Source organism: Bos indicus, chromosome 10 (genome assembly GCF_029378745.1).
Source record: "Bos indicus isolate NIAB-ARS_2022 breed Sahiwal x Tharparkar chromosome 10, NIAB-ARS_B.indTharparkar_mat_pri_1.0, whole genome shotgun sequence".
Lineage (NCBI taxonomy): Eukaryota > Metazoa > Chordata > Mammalia > Artiodactyla > Bovidae > Bos > Bos indicus.
Window position 1 is genome coordinate 35,727,140 of NC_091769.1, and position 21,540 is coordinate 35,748,679.

Here is a 21,540-nt window from a genome sequence, read left to right on the forward strand (position 1 = left end):
TTTTGTCAAAACGTAAGAAACAGCTCATTTGATCTATATGATAAATAATAATTATCTTGCTTCTTTTAGGACACCATGTAAAATTGAACCCAGTATAAACCACATTCTAAGCACAAGAAAGCCTGGAAAGGAAGAAGGAGATCTCCTGCAGAGAGTTCAAAGTCTTCAGCAAGAGTCTGAGAAGAAGGAGAAGATGATGTATTGTAAGGAGAAGATTTATGCAGGAGTGGGGGAGTTCTCCTTTGAAGAGATCCGGGCTGAGGTTTTCCGGAAGAAATTAAAAGAGCGAAGAGAAGGTATGTGTATTTATCTAGCTCAAGTTTGTAAAAATAACTTAGTTGTAGGAAGACTGGGTTGCTATTTTAAGCCTGAGGAAAGTTACTGCTGTTGTGTGTAACTTTGTGTGATGCTTCTGTGGTTTCTATGTTTCTCTATTTAAGCTGAACTTCCATTGCTGCTTTCTATGAAACCCATAAGGGAAAATTTTAAACAACTAAGTTTGTGTTCAAAAGTAAAGAAACTGCATGACCAGTTCATCTTTCCCTGCAATAGGCAGACAGAAAAGTGCTTTTTCCTAATATTTCCTAAATATTTCACTTTACTTTTGATACTGTGCCTGAAATTTCTCCCAGGGCTAATTTAGATTAACGGACTCTGTCATTTAGATGATAGTAGTATGTCCTGTTTATTAAACAATTCTTTCTGAGTTAAGGGAGGCTTATACATTGAAAACGGAGAAGGCAATGGCACCCCACTTCAGTACTTTTGCCTGGCAAATCCCATGGACAGAGGAGCCTGGTAGGCTGTAGTCCATGGGGTCGCTAAGAGTCGGACATGACTGAGCAACTTCACTTTCACTTTTCACTTTCATGCATTGGAGAAGGAAATGGCAACCCACTCCAGTGTTCTTGCCTGGAGAATCCCAGGGACGGGGCAGCCTGGTGGGCTGCTGTCTATGAGGTCGCACAGAGTCGGACACGACTGAAGTGACTTAACAGTATACGTTGAAAAACTGGAAATTTGGAAAAAGTAGGAAGTGGTTCTGATTCTAAAGCCTAGAGATGCTTGGGGGCAAAAGGTGCCCAAAGCAGGCTGAAAGTAGGGAAGTTTAGCATTTGGAATTTAAAGCATTAGAAGATGAGTGAGAATACAGAAAAGGAGGTTGGGGGTGGGAGGAGTACAAAAATAAATTTTATCCATTTAGGCATTTTGACTAGGATATACCAAGAATGAAGAAATGTTTATTATTATTATTTTTTTTAACACAATCATCCAGAGTAACCTGCAGCTCAGCTCACTTAAAGAGATGTGACATTCATAGAGCTAGCTAGGAAACTTAGCCGTCACTTATAATTTGTTTGAGAAAAAAAATCATTTCAGAGTTTCAGGTGTCAAGTTAGAAGCAAAGGTCTGTAAAGCAGCCTGTTAGTAAGTTTGGAATTGCCTTATTTGTTACATCAACTAGTGCCTTCCAAGACTGACAGAAGTGCTCTGGCCTCAAATAATATATGGAAAAATGGAATCTATGTGTCTAGGTAGGAGAGAGGGAATGCGTAAAAGTTAAGGAACTAGTTGTGTGAAGCTTTTTAAAAGTGGAAACCACCACAGCAAAGAAATAGGCTAGCAGAATAGCCACATATGAGCTGGGAAAGGAGCAAGGCACTTAGGTGAAACTACTGCTTCCTGAAGGGAAGGCTCTAGCGACACCAAGTATATTAAAGTAAAATAGTACATTTTATTCTCAACTAGCTAAAGAAGAAGCTGAGCTAGGGTTAGTTGGGATTTGAGTACTGAAAGAAGTATTGACCTCTGAGGATATTGTAATACTCTTTTCCTAATCTTGTCTCTGAATCTAGTTTGTACTCTTAAGAAATCCTCATGCCTATAAGAAAGTGGTTTCTTGTTATATTTAAAACTAGCTTCAAAGATTATTGCTGACATTCAACTCTCAGGTAGGGACATGAGAAATGAGGAAGCCACAGGTCGGGTCTAAAGACAAGGCTGTTATCCTTTCTTCCCATTACTACTTCTAAAGCATTTTCCCCCTTCTTCAAAAAGTTTCTTTCCAATTCATGTCTTCCAGTTTTTTTCCTACCCATCAAACCTCCTTAGTATTCTACATACCTGCCTCATTTCTTATTTCTACCCCTACACCATCCACTCTATTGTATTCACCTGGCAAAACCTCAACCCTAGTTAAATCCAGCTATCTCCTCACACTCTGTACCTGCATCCAAGTATAATAGTTTAAATGTAGCTGGAGAAAAATGCAACTATGAATTGGTCTCATTTTAAATCCTTTTTATTTTTTATTTTAGCTATGCTGGATCTTCGTTGCTGTGCGTGGGCTTTCTCTAGTTGTGTTGCACCAGCTTCTCATTGTGGTGGCTTCTCTTGTTGCAGAGCATTAGCTCTAGGGCACATGAGCTTTGCTGGACCAGGGATCGAACTTGTGTCCCCTGCATTGGCAGGCGGATTCTTAACCACTGGACCACCTAGGAATTCCTCATTTTAAATTCTTGACCACGACATTTACCAGTGCCTAACAATCTTACTAGTTATCTGATAGGTGAATTTCTTCTTTCTGCTAAACAACTAATTTAATTTTCTTTCATTTTCAAATATACATCCCTGTACCTCCTGACCTATCTCCTTTGTAACCTCATTGAGAAAATAGAAGGAATGTGATGGTAACTCCATTTTCTTCCACCAAATCTGCCATCTCTGCTATCTGTACACTCATTCTTTTTGTTAAAATTTAACATTTCTCTGTTCCTATCAAAGGAATGGTCCTTATTTCTTCCCCCTCTAGCATTTTCCCTTTTTACTAAACCATTCTTAGTAATTTAGGCAAATATAATGTCTCCATTTTTTAAAAAGAAAGAAAATCTTCATTATCCTTATTCATCTCCAACTACAACCCCATTTTTATACTCCCTTTCACAGCAAGATTTGGGGGCAATTGTAATCTTTTGCTGCCTACTGTTTCCTCAACTGAAAAAGCTGGCTTAAAACTCAACATTAAAAAACAAAGATACGTCATCTGGTTCCATCACTTCATGTCAAATAGATGGGGGAAAAGTGAAAACAGTGGCAGATTTTATTTTCTTGAGCTCAAAAATCACTGCAGATTGCTGCCACAAAATTAAAAGATGTTTGCTCCTTGGAAGAAAAGCTATGACAAACCTAGACAACGTATTAAAAAGCAGAGACATTACTTTGCCAACAATGGTCCATATAGTCAAAATTATGGTTTTTCCGGTAGTCATCTACAGAAGTGAATTGAACCATACAGAAACCTGAGTACCAAAGAATTGATCCTTTCGAACTGTGGTATTGGAGAAGACTCTTGAGAGTCCCTTGGACAGCAAGAAGATCAAACCAGTCCATCCTAAAGGAAATCAACTCTGAATATTCATTGGAAGGACTGATACTGAAGCTCTAATACTTTGGCCACCTGACTTGAGGAGTCAACTCTTTGGAAAGACCCTGATGCTTGTAAAGATTGAGGGCAGGAGGAGAACGGGGTGACAGAGGATGAAATGGTTGGATAACATCATCAACTCAGTGGACATGAGTTTGAGCAAACTTGGGAAAATAGTGAAGGACAGGGAAGCCTGGCATGCTGCAACCCATGAGGTCGCCAGGAGTCAGACATGACCTACCTATTGAACATTTCCTCAAGCATCATTTCTATTCCATTGATCACAGTGACCAGAAACCTCCTTTTTGCCGAATCCAATGGCTGTTTCTGAGTCCTGATCTTTATTGACTTCTTAGCTTCATTGAGTACAGTTGATGAAATGCTTTATGAAATGCTTGTCTTTGGCTTCTTCCTTGATGGTGTATTCTTGCTCCATTTCCTTTACTGTTCTCATCCAGGACCTCTTCCTGAGGCCCAGGAGAGTTCTGAAATATCCCAATTATCTCTTCTTTCCACAGCCATCTTTAAGTAATGGATTAAATACTGTTTACAAGCTATCAACTCTCAAATTCATATCCCCATCCCTGACATTTCACCTGATCCCCAGACTGATATTTAGTTGCCTGCGTTTATTGGCTGTCCTAATAGGCATCTTTTAAAATTTATATGTATTTGGCTGTGCTGGGTCTTAGTTGCAGCACACAGTATCTTCAATCTTCATTGAGCATTATGGGGGTCTTTAGTTGAGGCATATGGAATCTAGTTCCCTGACCAAGGATTGAACTCAGGCCCCCTGCATTGGGAGTTCAGAGTCTTAGCCACTGGACCACCAGGGAAATCTCTCCAATAGACATTTTAAGCTCTACATAACCAAAAACAGTTGCTGATTTATATCACAAACCACACCCCAATATACAAATGTACCACAGGCTTCCCTATTTCAACAAAAGGCATCACCATGCACCAAGTTGGTTCAGTTCAGTTCAGTTGCTCAGTCGTGTCCGACTCTTTGCAACCCCATGAAATGCAGCATGCCAGGCCTTCCTGTCCATTACCAACTCCCGGAGTCCACCCAAACCCATGTCCATTGAGTCGGCAATGCCATCCAACCATCTCATCCTCTGTCATCCCCTTCTCCTCCTGCCCTCAATCTTTCCCAGCATCGGGGTCTTTTCCAATGAGTCAGCTCTTCACATCACGTGGCCAAAGTATTGGAGTTTTAGCTTCAACATCAATCCTTCCAATGAACACCCAGGAATGATCTCCTTTAGGATGGACTGGTTGGATCTCCTTGCAGTCCAAGGGACTCTCAAGAATCTTCTCCAACACCACAGTTCAAAAGCATCAATTCTTTGGTGCTCAGCTTTCTTTATAGTCCAACTGTCACATCCATACATGACCACTGGAAAAACCATAGCCTTGACTAGACGGACCTTTGTGGACAAAGTAATGTCTGCTTTTTAATATGCTGTCTAGGTTGGTCATAACTTTCCTTCCAAGGAGTAAGCATCTTTTAATTTCATGGCTGTAATCACCATCTGCAGTGATTTTGGAGCCCAGAAAAATAAAGTCAGCCACTGTTTCCACTGTTTCCCCATCTATTTGCCATGAAGTGATGGGACTGGATTCCATAATCTTCGTTTTCTGAATGTTGAGCTTTAAGCCAACTTTTTCACTCTCCTCTTTCACTTTCATCAAGAGGCTCTTTAGTTCTTCTTCACTTTCTGCCATAAGCGTGGTGTCATCGTCATATCTGTGGTTATTGATATCTCTCCCGGCAATCTTGATTCCAGCTTGTGCTTCCTCCAGCCCAGCGTTTCTCATGCTGTACTCTGCATATAAGTTAAATAAGCAGGGTGACAATATACAGCCTTGACATACTCCTTTTCCTGTTTGGAACCAGTCTGTTGTTCCATGTCCAGTTCTAACTGTTGCTTCCTGACCTGTATACAGGTTTCTCAGGAGGCAGGTAAGGTGGTCTGGTATTCCCATTTCTTTCAGAATTTTCCACAATTTATTGTGATCCAAACAGTCAAAGGCTTTGGCATAGTCAATAAAGCAGAAATAGATGTTTTTCTGGAACTCTCTTGCTTTTTCCATGATCCAGCGGATGTTGGCAATTTGATCTCTGGTTTCTCTGCCTTTTCTAAAACCAGCTTGAACATCTAGAAGTTCATGGTTCACATATTGCTGAAGCCTGGCTTGGAGAATTTAAGCATTACTTTACTAGCGTGTGAGATGAGTGCAATTGTGCGGTAGTTTGAGCATTCTTTGGCATTACCTTTCTTTGGGATCGGAATGAAAACTTACCTTTTCCAGTCCTGTGGCCACTGCTGAGTTTTCCAAATTTGCTGGCATATTGAATGCAGCACTTTCATAGCGTCATCTTTCAGGATTTGAAAGAGCTCAACTGGAATTCCATCACCTCCACTAGCTTTGTTCGTAGTGATGCTTCCTAAGGCCCACTTGACTTCACATTCCAGGATGTCTGGCTCTAGGTGAGTGATCACACCATCATGGTTATCTTGGTCATGAAGATCTTTTTTGTATAGTTCTTCTGTGTATTCTTGCTACCTCTTCTTAATATCTTCTGCTCCCCCCAAAAAACTCTGAAAGGCATCTTTTATCCCTCTTTCCTTACCATTCCCCCACATCTAACGAATAAACCAACTTTGCCACCAAAAAGTTTCATACATCTTTCATTTATCACCAGTCCCATTATTACCTCAGTCCAAACCACAGTCTTTTAGCTGGACTACTACAGTTAAGACTTTCTGCCCTCTTTCTGGCCTTCCCAAAATTCATTGTGTTCACAGCACATTATCATTTTTGGAAAATCAGGTCATGTCCCTCCTTTATTTAAAATTCTCCCGTGTTGTTTCATTGTCTTAGAATGCAGTACAAACTCTTATAAACCCTACATGATTTGGCCCTTGCCTAACTTTCCAATCTCATCTTTTACTTTGCTCCCTATTTCTATGCTACAATCATGTTGGTGTTCTTTTGAGTCCTTGTACCAGTGATCTTGTTCCTCCATTAGGGCCTTTATGCCATCTAGTCCCTTGCTCTAGAAACTTTCCTCAGATCTTTATATGACCAGCCTCTTGTTATCCAGGTTACAGCTTCATAATGTAACTGACTTAGATGATCTCCCCTGATCACTGGTTTAGTAGCTCCTGACCTCCATTCCCCTACCCAATAACACATTTTCACATCACCTAATTTTTATTTTTAGCACTGATTATCTTGTTAATTTCTGTGTGTTTGTCTCTGCCAAATTGAACATTAGCATCACATGACCAAGGACTTTGTATTATGTGCCACTAAAACCTAAATACCTTGTTGTGCTTGGCATGTAATAGATTTCTATTTCTTATTGACTGAATAAATAATAGAGACCGAGACCTCAAGTTGAGGACTTTGCTCCATTTGTGTCATTCTTATCTGTAATATTGACTGTCCCAAAGACAATCTTTGACAGGATAAATTGCTATGAGGAGTAATGCCTCAGCCAACTTTACTGTTTCTAGCTGAGCTACTGACCAGTGCAGAGAAGAGAGCAGAAATGCAGAAACAGATTGAAGAGATGGAGAAGAAGCTAAAAGAAATCCAAACTACTCAGCAAGAAAGAGCGAATGAACAGGTCATTTTCTCTTTTCAGTACATAACAACTAATGCTTATTGAAACAAATTTAAAAATATGAAAATATAGAAGGTAAAAGTCCTGCCAGTGCCCACTCAGTTTTTGGTAGTTTCTTAGCTACTAGTATCAGCAAAGTTGAGCAGAAAAGTAATTTTAACAGGTGACTTCAAATGGAATTTGTGGCATATAAGTGATATAATTTATTGACATCTTAGTTATACTCTAAATCACTATTCTGTTACTTCTGACTTTAATTTTTTATTCTAGTTATGTTCAATTAAAATGAGATTAGCTAAAGAAATTTAGTGTGTATTTGCTTGCCACTACTTAGTTAAGTACAGCAGTATCAGTTTATACTGGTAACATAAATTTAAGAACTTCTGTGGGACAGACATTCTATATGGTTAGTAAATATCTTGGGAAAGTGTATAGTAAAGCTAATTTTGGCACTAAAACTTGAAAATAGGTAGCATTTTCTAGATAAGAGGGACATACTAATTTTGTTTATTTAATGCAAATAGCAAGAAGAAAAGATGCCTACAAAGGAGACAGCTGAACTGCCAATTGCTTCAGAGTCTCAGGAAATATCAGGAATGGCTCTGTCCAATTTTGTTTGCCCAGTAAACTCTTGTGCCAGGTAGGACCACATTGGTGGAAGAAATGATACTTATAGGAAGGAGGGCATTTAGAACCAGCCTTTGACTCTCTAGACTTGAAGTCTCCTTAACTTTTATAGTATTGAGACATGATTTTTGCAACTCTTTGTCACAACATCAGCTTTGATACTAATGAAGGAGGTCTAGGTGCTGGCTTTTTTCCATTAAAAAAAAATAACGTATTTCTTATAATAACAACCAAATAATTTTTTAAATGGTAAAACCACTCATTTCTACCACTAAAAGATGACTAGTATTAACATTGCTTTATTTCTTCTTTATGTGTTGTTTTGGATTTGTTTATAAAAATGAAGGTTTATCATTTTGTAATCTGCTTATATTGTTAATGTAACTTGATGTCTGCTATCAAATATATTTCTGTAACAATTCTAATGACTGAAGGTTCTATCTTAAAGAATTTGGTTTAATGGTACTAGAATATTTTCTTTATCTTAGAATGAAGATTGTATTTAATTTTTTAAAAAGTCTCTTGGACTTCTGAAAATTAAATAATTTGTTCCGTGGGTCGTAAGCCACATGTTTAAAATCGAGTTTCTTCACAGGGAAACATCACTTGCAGAAAACGTTTGGCAAGAACAACCTCATTCTAAAAGTGAGTTGTATTTGACAATCTCATGAAGACCTTACTGATAACAAATGCATTATGTAACAAGTATAAATGATTTTATTGATTGTAGTAAAAGGAGGTGAAAGAAAGCAAAGAGAGGGACTCAGGTTTGTAATCTTTGAATCATGGAGTTCAATTTATTAGCATATAATTCAAGATAGGATAGACATTTGAAAGAATATTTTTGTAAAATAACTCATTGCTTAAAAATATTTTATTTTAAATGTAATTTAAATTTATACTAACTATAAAATAATATTTCACTTTAGTTAGTGCACTCTAGCTAATGGCACCCCACTCCAGTACTCTTGCCTGGAAAATCCCATGGACGGAGGAGCCTGGTGGGCTGCAGTCCATGGGGTCGCTAAGAGTCGAACATGACTGAGCGACTTCACTTTCACTTTTCACTTTCATGCATTGGAGAAGGAAATGGCAACCCACTCCAGTCTTCTTGCCTGGAGAATCCCAGGGACGGGGGAGCCTGGTGGGCTGCCATCTCTGGGGTCTCATAGAGTTGGACACAACTGAAGCGACTTAGCAGCAGCAGCAGCAGCTAAGCATAGCAGTAGCACCCAGGAGCCAAGACTGGAAAGTGGTTTTTTGATAGGAAGAGGGGGGAGAAGCTTAAAATTAAAGCTATTTTATATTCAAATTTGGTCTTTTCAGAAACATGTTAAAAGTGGTAGAAACATGAATATCCACCTAGTAGTTTAAAAAATTCAGTAGAATCTGATTAAATGTTTAAGTCTAACCATCAGTTTATAGGAAATGCAAGGCATAGAAGAACATTTGAAACAAAAATATAATTGGCCAAAAATCCAGCATTATGGGGTGTACAACCCAGTTTCTAAAACAAAAAATTAATAGCAAAAACAAAAACCCTATAAAATAAAAGCAATTAAAGAGACAATTTCAACTGGTCACAGTGTTTGAATCTACTTTGCATTCCTAATTCAAACTTTTTAAAAAGTTTTGATAAAATGTGATACTTCTGATTGTATGTGTGAATTCAGAAATGGTTAATTCTGTAGATATGATCATGTTTTGAGATTATGTTTTTTAAAAAGACACTATTTCTAAGAAATGTGTACTGAAATATTTACATATGCAATGATATGGTGTTTTGTATTTGCTTCAAAAATAATTCAGAGTTGGGTTAGATTTGGGGAGCAGTGATGGGGAATAAAGATGAAACAAGATCATCCATGTTTAGATCATTGTTATTAAGTGATCTTTACTTTTGTACTTTGGAAATTATTTATTATAAAAGATAAAATTGTTTTTCTGCTTTCAGACAGCAAAAATGTTAATTGACCTAATTGTCTTGAAGAGTAGGGCATTTACTCTAAAGAGTGTAAATTTAGTCTCTCTTTCTATAGGTTCCAGTGTACCTTTCTCCATTTTTGATGAATCTCTTCTTTCAGAAAAAAAGCCTGTCAGGTTTGAGGGTTTTTTTTAATTTATTTTGTTTCAACAATTAAAAGTTTTCTATTATTATATATAAGGGTGAAATAGGAGGTTACTGTTATCTGTGTTAAGAGAAAAATTGCTAAATGGGATGTCTTTTTCTAGTCCTTCTGCAGCTCCCTCACGTGTTTTAGCCCAACGAAGACCTCTTGCAATTCTCAAAACTTCAGAAAGCATCACCTCAAATGAGGATGTATCTCCAGATGTTTGTGTAAGAAACAGTATCCCTAAGTTTATATAAATGGGCTAGTGTATAGTTTCATTCATTTCTCACAGAAGTTTAGAGTTAAAGTAAAAATCATTGGCTTGAAATAAGCACATGAAAAGATGCTCAACACTGTTATCAGAGAATGCAAATCAAAATCATGGTGAAATACTATACACATGCACTTGGATGGCTATAATCAAAAAGACAAAATAACAGCTGTTGGTGAGGATGTTAAGTAACTAGAACCTTCATACGTTGCTGATGAGGATGTACAGTGGTACAACCTGTTTGGAAAACAATCTGTCAGTTCCTCAAAATGTTGACAATAGGGTTACCATATGGTCCAGCAGTTCCCTCCTAGGTAAATATATCCCAAAGAATTTTTTAATTTAATTAATTTTTAATTGAAGGATAACTAAAAGAATTTAAAACATATCATCACACAAAAACTACATAAATGTTCATAGCAGCATTGTTCGTAAGAGCCAATAACAGGAAACAACCAAACATTCATCACCTGATGCTTGGATAAACAAAATGTGTATCTGTAAAGTGGAATAGTGTTCAGCCATAAGAAGGAATGGAATATTGACATATCCTACAACATGGGTGAATCTTTAAAACACTGCTAAAATGAAAGCACGCCTAAAAGAACACATACTGTATTATTCTGTTTATGTGAAATAAACAGCTGTCTTTCATAAAGGCAGAAAATAGATTAGGATTTCCAGGGGATTAGGGAGAGAGTGGATTGGAAAGTGACCACAAATTGATATAGTGTTTCTTTTTAAGGTGATGAAAGTGTTCTGAAGTTAGATAGTGGTGATGGTTGCAAGTGAGATAGTGGTGAAGGTTGCAAAGCCTTATGAATGTGTGATACTAAAAACCACTGAAATGCACATTATAAAAGAGTGTATTTTTTGGTATGTTAATTATATCTCAATTTTTTTAAGTAGGGAAAGATCACTGTCTTCAAAGCCCAGGATCTTTTTTCTTTATAAAAAAAATTTTGTAGCAATGAAAGTTATGTGAACCAACCTTTTTTTTTTTGTAGTAATGTTCTGTTTTAACCACTGTGAACTAGTGACCCTGCACACATTCAAGTCAAAGTAAATAAACTTTATCAATGACATTTTATTGAAGGTTTAAACCAGCATCTGGAAACTTGTCTTAATATTTAAAGAGAACTGAGTATGTTTAATCTGAAGCTTATAAGGGGAGACATTATCAGTATCTATAATGATTTAAAACAGTGTTAAATCAGTGTATTCCAATGAATCAAACATGTTTTTCTTTTTGTTTACCCATTTATTGAGGTATATCTTATATCCATGGACCTCCCTCAGTAGCTCAGTTGGTGTAAAGAATCAGCCTGCAATGCAGGAGACTCAGGTTTGATCCCTAGGTTGGGAAGATCCCCTGGAGAAGGAAATGGCAACTCACTCCAGTATGCTTGCCTGGAGAATCCCATGGTCAGAGGAGCCTGGCAGGCTACAGTCCATGGGGTCACAAGAGTTGGACACGACTTAGCAACTAAAGAGAGAGAGAGAGCTCTTATATAGATACATTGCACAAATATTAATTGTACAGCTAGGTAAAAATTTAAATATGTGAATATCCATGTAGTCTTCACATATATCAAGATACAGAAAATTTGCAGCAACCCAGAAGAACCTCAGGAGCCATGTATGACTGAAGGTGCTGAGGCCCCATTCCAACTATACTGAATTGGAATTTCCAGAGATAAAATCCAAGTATGTATTTTTGTCTGTTTTAAATACTTGCCCAGGTAATTCTAATGTAGATAATAAAGATGATGATGTAGAAGAGTAATTTTTACATACTGGATTCTGGAGAATACCACCAGAGAATAGGCTGGATTTGGAGGTAGTGGTTCTAAGTTCAGATGTTCAAGGATGGACTAAATTATTAAGAGGATATCTTAGGTTTTTTTGTCTTAAACCTTTTACTTGAATTTTGTTAATAGGTACCTACCAGCATTTTTTTCCCTAAAAAAAAAATCATATTTAAAGTGTCTAAACTAATAGGGCCATAAATAGTATTTGCATAAAATGTATCCATAGACTACAGACATCTATTTTACTCTAATCTTACGATTCTTCAGTTTCATCTATTGTTTCTTCTAGATGTATCTCTCACCTCTACTTAATTATGTTGAACCAGAAATTCGGAGTATATGTCATATTGGTAATCTAGAAAATTAATATCTAGTATCTATGAGGGTTAAACGAAATAGGCACTTTTGTGTACTTCAGGTAAATGTATAAAGTGGTACAATATTTCTGAGGGAAGTTGGGCAGTATGAATAAATACCCTTAATGTCCCATTACCTTTTTGACCTGGTAGTTCTATTTTTATGAATTATTCCTAAGAAAACTAACATATTCCTAAAGATTTAAATCTATAAGAATATTTAAAATAGTTTCATGATAGTAAAATACGGGGAATAGCCTAAAACAGTTGGTCAACTTCTGATAGACCCACAGTGTTACCAATATGTTTTTAAAGAATTTTTAATAGCACAGAAAATAAACTAAAAAATATAATGATAATGAATAATATGGACTAGCATATATGCTGTAATTTCACTTGTTTTAAAACCTCTTTTTAAAATGCTTAAAATATGCATGTATCCTACCAGATGTATATGGTCATAGCAGTTGTCTCTGGATAGTGGAAACTGGGGACTTCCCAGGTGGCACGAGCGGTAAAGAACCTGTCTGCCAATTCAGGAGATACAAGAGATGCAGGTTTGATCCCTGGGTCCAGAAGACCCCCTGGAAGAGGGCATGGCAACCCACTCCAGTATTCTTGCCTGGTAAATCCCATGGACAGAGAAGCCTGGTGGGCTACAGTTCATAGGGTTGCAAAGAGTCAACACAACTGAAGTGGCTTAGCATGCACATACCAATAGTAACTGGGGTGGAGAAATAGGAGGATCAAGTGTGGGAGGGAGACTTTTTTACTACAGATTCTTTTAAAATAGTTGACTTTTTAAAACTATATACTTGTATTACTTTTAAAGACAAAGGCATATTTTAAGTGTTTTCCATTATTTTATATTTTTTCCCCCATATCTTCTATCATCCTGAATTGTTGTTTAGTCGCTAATTCATGTCTGACTGTTTGTGACTCCATGGACTGTAGCCCACCAGGCGCCTCTGTCCATGAGATTTTCCTGGCAAGAACACTGGAGTGGGTTGCCATTTCTTTTTCTAGGGGATCTTTCTGGCCCAGGGATTGAACCAATATTTCCTGCATTGGCAGGCAGATTCCTTACCATTGAGCCACCAGGGAAGCCCATGATCATGAGTTACCTTTTAGAAATAAAATAAAAATTGTCATAGAATAAGACCTAAAAGCTAGGAGGATAGTTGATTACCAGAGGGTATTCTAGGCCAACGCCAGAAGAAAAATGGTATTGGTTCTTTGGTTCCTAGGTGAAATTGATTGAGGAGAAAACATTGTCCAGTATTTTTCTTTGTGTGGAGAATCTTCAGTGTATTTTTGATGAAATATAGTTTGCTGTTTTCATAATACAGAACCTTTTTCCTCAGATGTAAAGATGTACTTTTAAAAATTGTCTTTCTCTAGAGATTCTGTGTTAAAAATCACTTATCTAACGCCTCTTTCAGTAAAAAATATAGGCCATTCATATGCTCATTGAAATGTTTCAGCTAAATTTTATGTGGTTTTTATTTCAGGATGAATTTACAGGAATTGAGCCCTTGAGTGAGGATGCTATTATCACAGGTTTCAGGAATGTAACTATTTGTCCTAACCCAGAAGACACTTGTGACTTCGCTAGAGCAGCTCGTTTTGCATCCACTCCTTTTCATGAAATAATATCCTTGAAGGATCTCCCTTCTGATCCTGAGAGACTGTTGCAGGAAGAGGATATAGATATGAAGACCTCTGAGGACCAGCAAACTGCTTGTGGCACTATCTACAATCCACCTCTCAGCATCAAGAAGCTGAGGTAAGTGGTGATTATAGGTTGCACAAACCAAATTGTTTGAGAGCTCTTATTCTGTGTATGCCTGTCAATTATAGCCATCAATTATCAAGCTTTTACTACCTGCCAAGTATTGTGCTAAGTGCTTTACATGACAATTAAGCTCCTTCAGATAAAATGTTAATGGGATTTAGTAATTTATTTGAATATGAGAGTTAGAAGTAAATTTTTAAAAAATATTTATTTATTTATTTAGCTGCTCTAGGTCTTAGTTGCATCATGTAGGATCTTCCATCTTTGTTGCAGCATGTGGGACCTAGTTCCCTGACCAGGGATCAAACCCAGGCCCCCTACATTGGGACCATGGAATCTTAGCAACTAGACCACCAGGGAAGTCCCATGGAAGAAGTAACTTGGGGTGATTATGGTATCTTTGAGGAAACTCAGAAAGGGTCCCTGATTGGTAGAGAAGAGGCATGTATTTTTCCTTTAATATTGAATTTTAAATAATGGTAGAGTAGCTTGATGCTAATTTTAAATAGGCTGTTAGAGATATACTTTTCAAAAGTATCTTGTGATAGAGAGAAATGAATAAAGTAATAGCAGGAATGGCATCGAGAGCCAGGGACTAATAAACCTTGTGATCTATCCGTATTTAAAAGTCACCTAATTAAACAAGTTCCAGTTTTAGGAATATTCTTTAATTTGCCAGTTTGTGCTTTTAAAGCTGAATTTTCAAACTTTGTCCCCAACAAACTTTTCTCAGTTTCTAGCACATAGTCACCTTGATTAATTTCCTGTTTTCTTTCTTGACCTTTGCTTATTGAAGAGTTAAAAAGTCCAAAGAAGAGATAAAGAGGAAGAAAACTAGTGTCTTAATCAGTTTTTCTCGGTCTAGTTTAGGATAGATGGAGAATAAGGCATTTGCTATAGATTAGGTTGTTGTTTAGTTGCTAAGTTATGTCCAACTCTCTTGCGATCCCATGGACTCTAGCCCTCCAGGTACCTCTGTCCATAGGATTTCCCTGGCAAAAATACTGGAATGGGTTGCCATTTCCTTCTCCATGATAGATTAGTTTGACAAAGCACAAATTTAATAGCTGGCGTTGCTCATCAACCATGGTAGATAAAGTTACCTAGATTCTGATTATGAATCTTTTTTTTTTTTTTTTTTCAGGAAAATAATAGACTTTAAAGTGAGATTGAATAGTGGATACTTTTTTTTTTTTTTTTACTTTTGTTTACATTTATTTTTTGCAGCATTTATTCCCAGGCCATAAGTTTTTATTTCTTTGGTTTCTTCTAGGGTATCTTCTATGCAACTTCCTCTTCTGGTTTAGGACCTATTTGTTCTTTTTCAGTGAGAATTGATCATCTCAGTGTGGCAAGGAGAGTTCATATATGGGTTGATCTGACCATGAACTCTCTTAAGTTCTGTGCCACATCTTGGGGACTTTGTTCACCTGGAATGTGCTCAGTAACTAGAGAATCTATATCTAAGCCCTTAAGTTCAGAATTACTCTCTGCATTTTTGAGCATGTGCAGTAAACATTCAGCACTCTTTTTGGGCCACTGACCCTGCATCCACTGCATCCCTGACCCACTGTTTAGCCTGTGCCCACATTACCAACTCTACCATTGTAATGACAGAATGGCACACATTGCTTCTTAAAGGTGACATCCGTTAGATACTTGGTTGCCTTTCGGATATGCATACCCTTAATGGCCTGGGCAGTTTCACGAATGTTCTTAAAGTGAACTGGAAGATTTGAGCCTCTTGATTTACATGATTTTGTTGGGGTTTTCTGGGTCAAATAAATAGCACACAATTTTTAGAGGTCACCTCGGGCCACTTATGGTTCCCAGGTGGCTCAGTGGTAAAGAATCTGCCTGCCAGTGCAAGAGACCCAAGAGACTTGGGTTTGATCCCTGGGTCAGGAAGATTACCTGGAATAGGAAATGGCAACCCACTCCAGTAGTCTTGCCTGGAAAATTCCATGGACTGAGGAGCCTGGCGGGATACAGGGGTCGCGAAGAACTGAACTTGACTGAGCATGCTACTGGAGATCAGTGGAGAAATAACTCCAGAAAGAATGAAGGGATGGAGCCAAAACAAAAAGAATACCCTGCTGTGGATGTGACTGGTGATAGAAGCAAGGTCCAATGCTGTAAAGAGCAATATTGCATAGGAACCTGGAATGTCGGGTCCATGAATCAAGGCAAATTGGAAGTGGTCAAACAAGAGATGGCAAGAGTGAATGTCGACATTCTAGGAATCAGCGAACTGAAATGGACTGGAATGGGTGAATTTAACTCAGATGACCATTACATCTACTACTGCGGGCAGGAATCCCTCAGAAGAAATGGAGTGACCATCATGGTCAACAAAAGAGTCCAAAATGCAGTACTTGGATGCAATCTCAAAAATGACAGAATGATCTCTGTTCGTTTCCAAGGCAAACCATTCAATATCACAGTAATCCAAGTCTATGCCCCAACCAGTAACGCTGAAGAAGCTGAAGTTGAACGGTTCTATGAAGACCTACAAGACCTTTTCGAACTAACACCCAAAAAAGATGTGCTTTTCATTATAGGGGACTGGAATGCAAAAGTAGGAAGTCAAGAAACACCTAGAGTAACAGGCAAATTTGGCCTTGGAATACGGAATGAAGCAGGGCAAAGACTAATAGAGTTTTGCCAAGAAAATGCACTGGTCATAACAAACACCCTCTTCCAACAACACAAGAGAAGACTCTATACATGGACATCACCAGATGGTCAACACCGAAATCAGGTTGATTATATTCTTTGCAGCCAAAGATGGAGAAGCTCTATACAGTCAGCAAAAACAAGACCAGGAGCTGACTGTGGCTCAGACCATGAACTCCTTATTGCCAAATTCAGACTGAAATTGAAGAAAGTAGGGAAAACCACTAGACCATTCAGGTATGACCTAAATCAAATCCCTAATGATTATACAGTGGAAGTGAGGAATAGATTTAAGGGCCTAGATCTGATAGATAGAGTGCCTGATGAACTATGGACTGAGGTTCGTGACATTGTAGAGGAGACAGGGATCAAGACCATCCCCATGGAAAAGAAATGCAAAAAAGTAAAATGGCTGTCTGGGGAAGCCTTACAAATAGCTGTGAAAAGAAGAGAAGCAAAAAGCAAAGGAGAAAAGGAAAGATATAAACATCTGAATGCAGAGTTCCAAAGACTAGCAAGAAGAGATAAGAAAGCCTTCTTCAGCGATCAATGCAAAGAAATAGAGGAAAACAACAGAATGGGAAAGACTAGGGATCTCTTCAAGAAAATCAGAGATACCAAAGGAATATTTCATGCAAAGATGGGCTCGATAATGGACAGAAATGGTATGGACCTAACAGAAGCAGAAGATATTAAGAAGAGATGGCAAGAATACACAGAAGAACTATACAAAAAAGATCTTCACGACCTAGATAATCACGATGGTGTGATCACTGACCTAGAGCCAGACATCCTGGAATGTGAAGTCCAGTGGGCCTTAGAAAGCATCACTACGAACAAAGCTAGTGGAGGTGATGGAATTCCAGTTGAGCTCTTTCAAATCCTGAAAGATGATGCTGTGAAAGTGCTGCACTCAATATGCCAGCAAATTTGGAAAACTCAGCAGTGGCCACAGGACTGGAAAAGGTCAGTTTTCATTCCAATCCCAAAGAAAGGCAATGCCAAAGAATGCTCAAACTACCACACAATTGCACTCATCTCTCACTCTAGTAAAGTATGCTCAAAATTCTCCAAGCCAGGCTTCAGCAATATGTGAACCGTGAACTTCCTGATGTTCAAGCTGGTTTTAGAAAAGGCAGAGGAACCAGAGATCAAATTGCCAACATCCGCTGGATCATGGAAAAAGCAAGAGAGTTCCAGAAAAGCATCTATTTCTGCTTTATTGACTATGCCAAAGCCTTTGACTGTGTGGATCACAATAAACTGTGGAAAATTCTGAAAGAGATGGGTGTACCAGACCACCTGATCTGCCTCTTGAGAAATTTGTATGCAGGTCAGGAAGCAACAGTTAGAACTGGACATGGAACAACAGACTGGTTCCAAATAGGAAAAGGAGTTCATCAAGGCTGTATATTGTCACCCTGTTTATTTAACTTATATGCAGAGTACATCATGAGAAACGCTGGACTGGAAGAAACACAAGCTGGAATCAAGATTGCCAAGAGAAATATCAATAACCTCAGATATGCAGATGACACCACCCTTATGGCAGAAAGTGAAGAGGAACTCAGAAGCCTCTTGATGAAAGTGAAAGTGGAGAGTGAAAAAGTTGGCTTAAAGCTCAACATTCAGGAAACGAAGATCATGGCATCTGGTCCCATCACTTCATGGGAAATGGATGGGGAAACAGTGGAAACAGTGTCAGACTTTATTTTTCTGGGCTCCGAAATCACTACAGATGGTGACTGCAGCCATGAAATTAAAAGACGCTTACTCCTTGGAAGGAAAGTTATGACCAACCTAGATAGCATATTCAAAAGCAGAGACATTACTTTGCCAACAAAGGTTCGTCTAGTCAAGGCTCTGGTTTTTCCTGTGGTCATGTATGGATGTGAGAGTTGGACTGTGAAGAAGGCTGAGTGCCAAAGAATTGATGCTTTTGAACTGTGGTGTTGGAGAAGACTTTTGAGAGTCCCTTGGACTGCAAGGAGATCCAACCAGTCCATTCTGAAGATCAGCCATCTGAAGATCAGGGATTTCTTTGGAAGGAATGATGCTAAAGCTGAAACTCCAGTACTTTGGCCCCCTCACGCGAAGAGTTGACTCATTGGAAAAGACTCTGATGCTGGGAGTGATTGGGGGCAGGAGGAGAAGGGGACGACAGAGGATGAGATGGCTGGATGGCATCACTGACTCGATGGACGTGAGTCTGAGTGAACTCCGGGAGTTGGTGATGGACAGGGAGGCCTGGCGTGCTGCGATTCATGGGGTCGCAAAGAGTCCGACATGACAGAGCGACTGATCTGATCTGAGCATGCATGCAGGTCACTTACTAGAAAAGAGCAAATAAAATTAGAACAAAGATAAGTTGATATAAATTATCCTTTGGAAGACTGATTCATTTGTGGTTCTTTCAGCCCAATTATTGAAGACAGCCGTGAAGCCACACATTCCTCTGGGTTCTCCGGATCTTCTGCCTCAGTTACAAGCACCTCCTCCATCAAAAGTCTTCAAATTCCTGAGAAACTGGAGCTCACTAGTGATACTGCAGGTAGGTTCATATATACCATTTGTGAGGAAATATCTACATCTGCATCCAGTGAGCAGTTGTTTATCAGAGCAAACTGAAGTATATGTATTTCTTCTCTGGAAAAGTTGCCATAAATTGTGAAATCACTAGACTAAATGAGTACAAACTGAATTCAGTATCATAAAGACCTGAGATAGATGAGTGTTGTTAGATTAACAGTTTTGATCATGCAGTCTTGGGGGTTTTTTGCCCTCCTCTATTAAAATACCCATTTTGGTTTTAAGGTAATTTTTTTCTCAACTTTTTTCACCCAGACAGCCCTACTCAGTCACCCTGGTGTCCACAGTATCGCAGACAACTGGTAAAATCCCTACCAGAGCTGAGTGTCTCTACAGAGTTTTTTGTAGAAGATAGACCAATGCCTAATTTGGAAATAGAGAAGGAAATTGAATTAGGTAAGTATCATTGAATGCATGGCCTTTTGTGTGTGACAGAATATAAATAAGTGACTATTTATACTTGAACTTGATGCTTAAGCACAATCAATATTTCTAGAATGTAAGAAACAGCATTATAGAAGTTGACACATTCATAAGTTTATGTCCCAGTAACAATAGGAATTCTGTCTTCCCCTCTTTCAATTTTTAACAAATGATTTTCAAAAGTATTTTAGATGCTACTAACTGGCAAATATAAAGTTCCTTTAGCCCTTAAACCAGGAAATAAAACCTAGGGGGCTGTACATATTCACAGTGACTTTTAAATGGAATCAAACCTTCTCAACAGATAATGAGGAATATTGCATTAGACAAGAATACCTGGTATGTGAAGACTACAAATTATTCTGGGTGACACCAAGAAACACTGCCGAGTTAACCATAATAAAGGTAGGACTGATTCTTTGTCATTTCATTTACTTCATAAATAATGTCAGTTGAAGCAGTAATTGTAACTCCATAGCACCATCAAAATCCCTCTGTTAGTCTAGGAGCTGCCTTATATGAAAGTCAGTGATGCATCAAGAAATCGCTCACCATTATATGCCAAGGTCTGATGTGAAAAATGACAGGGTATTGTGTAAATCTCTTAATGTGTTCAAACATGTTAGGTATTCTGTCAGTTTTATCTTCTTGAGGACATCCGAAATTTCCTGGCTTCCTTCAATCTGGACAAGTTACATTCTAGGATACACACACACACACACACACTATATTACTTTGAAATTTCCATTCACCATCATCTCAGGGATTCATATTACTTTTTTTATATTGACTGCCTAGTTACCTTGGATCCCTGTTTTTTTCCTTCTTTCTTGATTTAAATCCTCATATTTCAGTAGCTCCTTGAGAAAGGATGTATAGGATATAAAATTTTTGAAACCTTGGATGTCAGAAAATTTCTTATTCCACATCTTTATTTGATCGGTAGTTTAGCTCGATATCAGAATTCTTGGTTTAAGACTTTTTTCCTTAGAATTTTGAAGATGAGCTTCACTAGCTTTTGGCTTGTAACCTTGCTTTTAAAATCTTTTGCCATTCTCTGATTTCCACCTGCCCCACCCCTGCCCCCCAGATCCTTATAGGATCTTATGTTTGTCCCCAGGATTCTAAAATTTCACAATTATGTGCTTTGGTAAAAGTCTATTTTCACTCATAATCTTAGGCACTTGATGGCCATTTCAACCTGGAAACTTCTTCAGTTCTGAGAACTTATCTTCAAAGAAAAAATTATTTCTTCTCTCAGTCTTTGCTGTTCTTATATCCTAGAATTCCTTTTGTTAGGATTAAGGGTTTCCTGAACAGATTTCTTTAAAAATCTTACCTTTTTTTCCCCTGTTTCTCTTTATATTTTTGCTTTACTTTCTGGAATGTTTTATCAACTTTATTTTCAGCCTTTTTACTGGGTTTTTAATTTCTTTTATCATGTATTAAATTTGTAAACTTTCTTGTTTGCACTCAAATTTTTTCTTCTTTGTAGAATTCTGTTCTTCATTTCAAAGATGAAATATTCCTTACCTCTCTGACTATATTAACAGTGCTTTAATTTTGCTTTCTCCCTGCTTCATCTATTTTCTTTTGTCTGTTTTGATCTCCATCTTTCATATTTGAGGCTTTCTTCAAGTCTTTGGCTCTCTCTCCATATTTAAGCATGGGCCTCTAGAAAACCAGTTAAAACTATGTATATGGAGGGACCTTGACAGCTGTAGGCCTCACAGTACAATGATCTCATTTGACCTTGATGTTGGAAAAACCTCCAGTCTTTAGGTCTTTTCTCTTGAGCTTATCAGATACCTCAGAGA

The 21,540-nt window shown here is 38.0% G+C and overlaps 1 protein-coding gene across 1 annotated transcript in view; it reads left to right on the top strand.

Moving 5' to 3' along the window:
* BUB1B (BUB1 mitotic checkpoint serine/threonine kinase B) overlaps positions 1–21,540 on the top strand; it is a 57,439-nt gene that overhangs the window by 25,445 nt on the left and 10,454 nt on the right. The window contains exons 9-18 of the mRNA XM_019968503.2: positions 70–296; positions 6,955–7,067; positions 7,589–7,704; positions 8,287–8,336; positions 9,731–9,791; positions 9,924–10,029; positions 13,752–14,026; positions 19,129–19,262; positions 19,556–19,696; positions 20,028–20,128. Of these exons, the coding sequence (XP_019824062.2) occupies positions 70–296; positions 6,955–7,067; positions 7,589–7,704; positions 8,287–8,336; positions 9,731–9,791; positions 9,924–10,029; positions 13,752–14,026; positions 19,129–19,262; positions 19,556–19,696; positions 20,028–20,128 (1,324 nt within the window). The remainder of the gene's footprint in view (positions 1–69; positions 297–6,954; positions 7,068–7,588; positions 7,705–8,286; positions 8,337–9,730; positions 9,792–9,923; positions 10,030–13,751; positions 14,027–19,128; positions 19,263–19,555; positions 19,697–20,027; positions 20,129–21,540) is intronic.